Here is a 7,852-nt window from a genome sequence, read left to right on the forward strand (position 1 = left end):
TCATGATCTTCCTTTTACAATAAACTGGTGATCTAGTAAGTAAACTGTTTCCCTGCGTTCTGTGAGCCGCTATAGCCAATTCCTCAAACCCAAGGAGGGCGGGGGGGGGGGGGGGGTCATTGGAACCTCTGATTTATAGCCAGTTGGTCAGAAGCCCAGGTGACAACCTGGACTCACAACTGGTCTCTGAAGGGTGGGACAGTCTTGACGGACCCAGCCCTTAACCTGTGGGACCTGACGTTATCACCACAACCATGTGATCTTGTCAGGGCAGAGAGAGTAGATCAATGAAACACGCGAGTCCCCATCAAGGCCCGAGTATCCTTTATGTAGCTCTGTTAAAAAACAAAATTCAGCAAATTGGCAGATCTCATTGCCTTTATTGAATGATTCATAGATCAGGCAATACCACATCTGGCAGGTAGCAAGGAGCTTCGAGGAGCTGGACAAAATGCATGGTTTTTATAGGCAGAAGGAGGCTGGGACAAGGAAATGAAAAGAGTGGATTATTTCAGGGAAGGTCCCTTAGGGGAAGGCAGAGTCTTCTCAGGCACATGACTTCACTAGTGCTGACCAGGGAGTTCCAGGTGCACTGGTTAAAGCACACATTCCTGGGAGGGCCTGAAACTGCAAGGAAGTCTTGGTTTGCTGACATGGGGCTTAGCACCACCGACTCCATTTTGAGCATATTGTTTTATCTTCGTCGTTGTTTTTTTAAGAGTTCCAAGGTCTCTAGAACTACAATCTCTGAGCCAAGGGGAACCTCGAAGCATCAGAGGAAGGACATAGCTGAGCCCATAGAGGGTGAGGAGTCTGACATACAAGAGTCTCGGAGCTTTTGTAGACATGTCACCATGCACAGACCAGGAGGAGGTCCATGGGTGAACATGGCGTACACATGGGTGAAATTCAGCACATGCAGCAGAGAAGGGGTTAGGGTTGCAGGGGTGAGGACAGAAACCAGCCTTCAATCACCAGAGCAGGAAGCTGAGGGCTTTTTGCAAACCCAGAGATTGATTCTGTCACATCTGGAGTCGTTCCAGCCGTCGCCCTTGAATTCCGCACAATCTTCATCCCCTTGGCTATTAGGTTCCCCTTCATTCCAATACTTGCTGAAGCTGCAAAGGCCGCCCAGACCGTTAGCCCTGACCCCACTGTGTTAACTGTGTTTCCAGCTTCTGTTAACCTGATGCTTTCACATCTGCCCTGCATGCATGTGACGGGCTTGCCTTGTTCTGGACAGCCCGATGACAGGCCTGGGTCAACTCGCCTTGGCCTCCTGCCCCTGCAATTTGAGCAGAAGCCCTTCTGCCTGGGACATGCTTTTCTAACATAAACCAACCAATCCAGAGCCCACATCCCCAACCACCTTAGTTATCAGGCTGTCACTCTCAGGATCCTGCCCTGATCATCCCAGGGCCAGGGCCAGACAACTAGGGGCAGCCCCGATGCCCGAGGGTAACTGACATTTTTCAGACGAGCCAATCCTAAGCCCCATCACACTGCCTTGCCCACTCCTTCCCTTGAAACCACAATAAAGACTCTTGCCCACAGTTCTTCTTCTCCCTCTTCTTCCTGACCAACCCTGGTGCTTCCCCGTGGGGCGCTCCTGCACCATGACGTGTATTCCTTCTCTTAGAATCTGTGTCTGTAACAAACTATCTTTTCAATGGCAATAGTCTGCTAACATACACTACATTTTAAAACGCCCACTCAGCCTGCAAGCTGCTCCTGCAGTTCTGATGGTGGAATCTGGGGCTCCTGGAAAGCTATGGAGACAGGAGTATGTGGAGACCCCCTTCTCCAACTCAGTGAAAATCCCAGACTCTGAAGCCCTCTCAGGCAGTGGGGAAGATCCCCAGGTAAAGCTCACGTCAGGGTTCATTCCCACGTGATAGAGGGTCCCCTTTGCCTGAGACTTACCTGCTCAACAGGGTTGAGTTGTCCACCCAATGCCACTTGCCCTCATGTTTCAGGTCTGAGAGCCCTATCCAGGTACGGCTGTCACCCTTGGAAACCCGCACCTGCAGGAATTCCTGGTGGATGGAGAGAAGTCAGGAGGGAGCTCGGGCCCCCCCTTCGCAGGCTCAGCATCTCCCCATCCCTTGGCAGGAAGTCCTTCCTTTAGTCTGACATTCAGCCTCTAGTTTGCCAGACCCTGCGGCCCTACGTGTGCTCAGGACGTCTGAGTTTCCCTCACACCTGTATCCTATGAGCACAGCTGTTCTGACTTGCAGACATGTGTGCACAATTGGTCTCTCATCACACATACTTGGTACTATGACATGGTTATGGGTTTTACCTGTGCTAAGCATGTCCACACTAATTTATTCATGTTTGGGTTTAATGTTCTGGAATCAGATCGAACCAGTTTGGGAGAGCTGCTCATGCACGTCTCTTTGCAGCTCCGCACTGAAGGACATCAGCTTGAAATCAGCCACGCTGGAGAATTTACACCAGGGGAATTGGCCACCGATACAAATCAGGGCTTTTGCCCTCCCAAAGAGCTAATTGTTAAACATTTGCCAGCACACCACTGGGGTTCACTTCTATTTTAGGTGTCCCCCAAACACTTGCACATGTTCGGATCTTGTTTGTATCTCCTTACAAATTGCCTGGGATCTCTTCCTACACATCCTGCCCCACCCCACTATTCCAAGTGCAGTAAGCAGCTTCTCTCCCAGAACGTTCCACTCCGATCATCTGGTCCCGTTGGCCAGTGGTCAGGTGCCTGCTCCAGCCCAAGCCAGACCCCCCGAAAGGACAGGGGTACCTGCTCGTCTGCACTTTTGATCACCACGAGTTGAGCCTCCACGTCCTGGCAGGCGATGACGGACTGATGCCAGTTCTTCTGGGAACTGGAGAAGAAGTAGCAGTTTTCTCGGAAGAAGATCCACCCGCAAGGACAGCGGCGGCAGAGGTGAGCTGTGAGGGAAGGCGAGTCAGGGCTGGGCCCCAGCTCCGCACGCCCCTAAACCGGTACCTTCCACCCTCCTCCCTGAGGGTCAGGTGCCTCCTCGACTCCACAGGCTACATGGACCGTTCCCCTCTCCAGTTCCCGTGACTCCCTCTCAGCCCCCGGAGAATGTAGAAATACCGACCCTCATCACGCCCTGGCTGGGAGGAATAGGGGCTTTAGAACTCAGAGCAAGAGACTGGTTTAATTTAGTGCCTACTGTATGCCTGGCCCCCTGGGAACATCAAGTACCATCATCCTTTTTATTTTGTGTTCCTATTTCACAGATGAGGAAACTAAGGTTCAGAGAAGGTGCAAACAGTCACACCACATGGAGACCCTTCCAGGCCCTTGGCCCCTGGCTTCCGGCCACTCACCCAGGCCAGACTTCAGCTGGGTCAGTTCCTGGTAAATCTCCTTCTGCTTCGAGTGGTCCAGTCCCTGGGGTCTGGGTATGTTGGAGACTATGCCAAGGAAAAAACAAACTGCAATTATTAAACACCTACTCTGTGTCATGCCCTACACTGGACCGTCGAGAACATTGTTTTTAAGGATCAAGGTCTTGGTTAATCCTGTGAGATGAGGAAATTTGATGTCCAGAGAAGTCCACACCAGGAGGACAGGTGGAGCCAGCACTTGTCCCTCTGCCCCTCTCCCCCTTTCCCCTGCACCAGAGGTGGGAGGGGCTATGGAAGAGGCCACCAGAGAGCTGACCAGGGAAACCGACAATGACTTGAGTTCTGGCTTTCAGCCCCACCTCCCTCCGGGATTGTCCCCCTCTCCCACCCAAGGCTATGTCCATAGCCAAAAGCCCCAACCCTGGGAGCCCCTGACCTCAGGGCCTGCCTCTGACCTTGAACAAGGATGGCCACCAGGAGTCCAGCGAAGAGTGTGAAAGAGAAAAGCAGCAGTACCAAGGGGATCTGGCCCAGTCCCAGACACCCTGAGGGAGAAAAGGATGGCAGTTCTAGCATGCCTGTGTCCCTCAGCCTGCCCCAGGGACATCTTGTCCCTTATCTTCCACCTCCAGCACCCAGGAGCCAGGGCCCCAGCCGCCTCCTTCTCCAAGACCCGGGGGCCCAGGCCCCGAGCCTGCACTTCCCCAGGACCCAGGAATCTGGTAGTAGTCATCTGTCCCCTGGTCCCCGTCCCCTAATCCTCTTGTACCTGTGAAAGTCTTGAAACCAGGGGTCTGTTGGAATCCAAAGGCTTGAGGGAAGTGTCTGTTGCTGCTGGTTATCTGCTCTTCCTCCTCTGAGTGGGCAGAGAACCAATTCAGAGCCTGGACAAGCTGAAACCAGACCTAGCCATCCCCTTACCCACCTGCCCTAGATCCCAGAGTCCCCACCCAGCCTCACCCAGGGAGCCCAGATGCTGTGCCATCAGTTCCTTGGGCCACACACGTCCACCCACTGTCTCCAAATGCTTTGTCCGGGGCTCTGTGGACCACAGCTTTTATTTCCCAGCCTGGGATGCTCACTCCCCACATCTACTTTCACTCAGGAAGGAAATAGGGAACTGGGCATTGACTCATCACCACAAAGGCAGAGGGTGGAGGCTTCTGTTATGGAATGAGATGGGCTGGACCTTCCAGGAATGCCAAGGAAGTGCTGCTAGGAGCCTGGGGTCAGGTCGACAGCAAGAAGGACTGGTCCACTCATGCCGTGGCCAGCTGTGGGATGCTTTTGATGAAATCCAGTAACAAGGAAAGTAACACTAATTTGTTATTCCTTCTCCACGTAGGACAGCGGTGAGCTGGCAGTGATCCCAACCTTCTGGGAACCACTTTCCCCTCTGACCTTCAGGATCTGCTGACTTGGCTTGCTGATGTTCACATTTATGGTGATTTCTGCTGACTTTGGAAGTTGTAGCTGAATCACAATTACTTATGTTTATTTAATGCCCACTATAGTGGGGCACTTTTATTCTTTTTTGGGGGGCTAAGGGGAACAGGACTTTATTGGGGAACAGTGTGTTATTCCAGGCCTTTTTTCCAAGTCAAGTTATTGTCCCTTTTTTTTTTTTTTTTTTTTATTGGGGAAGGGGAACAGGACTTTATTGGGGAACAGTGTGTACTTCCAGGACTTTTTTTTTTTCCAAGTCAAGTTGTTGTCCTTTCTATCTTAGTTGTGGAGGGCGCAGCTCAGCTCCAGGTACAGTTGCCGTTTTCTAGTTGTAGGGGGCACAGCCCTCCATCCCTTGCGGGAGTCCAACCGGCAACCTTGTCGTTTAGTGGACGCGCTCCAATCAACTGAGCCATCCGGGAGCTCAGCGGCAGCTCAGCTTAAGGTGCCGTGTTCAGTCTTAGTTGCAGGGGGCGGAGCCCACCATCCCTTGCGGGACTGGAGGAATTGAACTGGCAACCTTGTGGTTGAGAGCCCGCTGGCCCATGTGGGAATCGAACCGGCAGCCCTTGGAGCCAGGAGCACGGAGCTCCAACCGCCTGGACCACCGGGCCGGCTCTTAGTGGGGCACTTTTCTAACTACTTTATATACAATTCATTTACTCTTCCCACCCTGGGGTAAATAATATGACCTCCATTTTACAGATAGGGGGAAACTGAATTAGGCCTCTGGCCCAGGGTCACATAGCTGCTAAATAGTGGGGATGGGATTCGAACCCGGACAGTCCACCTCCACAGTCCACACTGTTATCCAAAGAGTATAAATAGCCTCAGGAGGAAACAAAAAATTCACAGAAACTTTATTTGTAATAGTCCTAGAAAGACCCAAGTGGCTACCTTCTACAACATGGATGGACCTTGAGGAGGTCATGCGAAGTGAAAGACCAGACAGGAAAGGACAGATACTAGGTGAATCCACTCATAGGAGGTCCCTAGAGGGGTCAGATTCATAGAGACAGGAAGTAGATGGTGGGGCCAGGGCTGGGGGAGGGGAGGAGAGTGAGTGTTAATGGGGACAGAGTTTCAGTTTCAGAAGGTGGAAAGTTCTGGAGATGGATGGTGAGGATGGTTGTGGGATTTATGAATGTGTACTTAAAAACGGTTAAAATGCTCAATTTCATGTTATATATATTTTACCAAGATAAAAACAATTTTTGAAAAACTGTGTTGCTGAGTGTGCAGACGTCAGCAGTTGATTTCACATCTGGGATTCTGAGAATTAACTTCCCGTAGGAGAAAGGAATAAAAATGTGCTTGTTTAAAACTTACAGATAATGCTATTAAAACTCAATAGTAACTGATGGGTCATGGAGAGTGACTGCTAATGGATATGGAGTTTCATTTGGGGTGATAAAAGAATGTTCTGGAATTAGGTAGTGGTGATGGCACAACCCCACAAACATACCAAAAAACACTAAATTATACTTCAGAGGGTGAATTTTGTGGTATGTGGTGTATATTTCAGTTTTTTAAAAAAACACACAATAGTAACTACAGTGCTTGTTTAGAATTTAGACCCATGAAAGATTTCAGGGGAGAGGAGTGTTTCATCACTGATGTTGCTTAGAATTGCCAGTGCTGGCGAATACTGTGTTTCCCCGAAAATAGACCTAGCTGGACAATCAGCTCTAATGTGTCTTTTGGAGCAAAAATTAACATAAGATCCGGTCTTCTTTTACTATAAGACCCAGTCTTTAATATAATATAATATAATATAATATAATATAATATAATATAATATAATATAATATAATATAATATAATACAACATAACATAACATAATATATAATATAATATATAATATACTACCGGGTCTTATTTTTTGCTCCAAAAGACTCATTAGAGCTGATTGTCCGGCTAGGTCTTATTTTTGGGGAAACAAGATAATATGCAGGGTGGCTTTTAGTCTGTTTTATTGTCATTAAAAATTTTTCTACAGACGACAATGGCTTGCACCCTGTCTCTAATCATTATAGCACTAGGACAGGTGTTTGCCAACCAGAACATTCCAGGGCACACTGGGAAGTAGGCAACATCCTACTTCCATAGTACTGTGACTTTGTTTAGGAAGTGCAAATTTTCTTTTTTTCCCCCCTTCTTCTGCCTCCCCCGCCCCCCACTCGGGTTCAAGCCATTGTTTCTCAGTTTAGTTGTGTAGGACACAGCTCCCTAGCCCATACTGGTATTATGAGCTTTGTGCACCCCTGGGCAGTTGGTGGTTGGTCGGCTGCTCACAGCACCTCATGGCAGCTCTTGCCAGCTGCTGACCACTCACAATGGCTGCCGGCCACTCACGCTGGCCACGGCCGCTTCTGGCAGCACACGGTAGTCCAGGCAACCCACGCCAACCTCTGGCTGCTCAGGGCAGCCCAGCTCCAGGAAGAGCTGTTGTTCACAATCTTAGCTGTAGAGGGCACAGCTCACTGGCCCATGTGGGAATCAAACCAACCACCTCAGGAGTTAGGAGCACCGCTCTCCAACCACCTGAGCCACCGGGCCAGCCCCAAATTTTCTTTCATATATCCTTAAAACTAAAAAACAAAAAAATGCATAAACTCTTTTTCCAAGAATTTTATAGGCATTGGGTAGTTTAATATTTCAATGACCCTACAAGGTGGGTGCTGTGATTATCCTGTTTAAAGATGTGCAAATGAGGCTCAGAGAGGTTAAAGAATAGACTCAAGGTCACACAGCGCCCAAGTGGAAGAGTTGCGATTTGGACACAGGCGGTCAGGCCAGGCAGTGCCTAGGCTTCAGGGCTGGGTGAAGCTGCCTCTCCGATAGCAGAGGCTAGGCCCTCACCCTGCTCCCGGTAGCAGCCACTCAGGCCAGCTCTCTGGGAGTTCAGAATTTAGGTTGACCCTTTGCCGTGGCCGACTGCCTTGGCTGCCTCCTAGTGGTCTCTCTCTGTCTCCAAACATGGAAGACCCCAGATCAGATTCTGGAGGCAGGAAGAGGGTGAATGAGAGGAAAGAAAGGGTGCTTCTGGCC

General features: G+C 50.0%; 1 protein-coding gene across 1 annotated transcript; it reads right to left on the reverse strand.

Moving 5' to 3' along the window:
• Positions 1–362: 362 nt before the first annotated feature.
• Positions 363–4,383, reverse strand: LOC308508832 (CD209 antigen-like protein 2). Its single transcript, XM_081076225.1, has 7 exons — positions 4,315–4,383; positions 4,124–4,210; positions 3,810–3,899; positions 3,334–3,420; positions 2,774–2,925; positions 1,924–2,036; positions 363–1,118 (listed from the first exon to the last, which is right to left on the reverse strand). The coding sequence occupies exons 1-7, from the start codon at positions 4,337–4,339 to the stop codon at positions 968–970; spliced, it is 705 nt and encodes a 234-aa protein (XP_080932351.1). The 5' UTR covers positions 4,340–4,383; the 3' UTR covers positions 363–967.
• Positions 4,384–7,852: the final 3,469 nt, after the last annotated feature.

The sequence above is a fragment of the Rhinolophus hipposideros genome (assembly GCF_964194185.1).
Source record: "Rhinolophus hipposideros genome assembly, chromosome: 16".
In the NCBI taxonomy this organism is placed as follows: Eukaryota; Metazoa; Chordata; class Mammalia; order Chiroptera; family Rhinolophidae; genus Rhinolophus; species Rhinolophus hipposideros.

Bases quoted from the DNA above. Each gene is read 5' to 3' on its own strand.
- LOC308508832 (XM_081076225.1), bottom strand. From the start codon at position 4,339: ATGGCACAGCATCTGGGCTCCCTGG. The intron at 4,211-4,314 runs GTGAGGCTGGGT...CTGCCCACTCAG, and splicing joins ACAGCATCTGGGCTCCCTGG to AGGAGGAAGAGCAGATAACC. The intron at 1,119-1,923 runs GTAAGTCTCAGG...CGGCCTTTGCAG, and splicing joins AACTCAACCCTGTTGAGCAG to CTTCAGCAAGTATTGGAATG.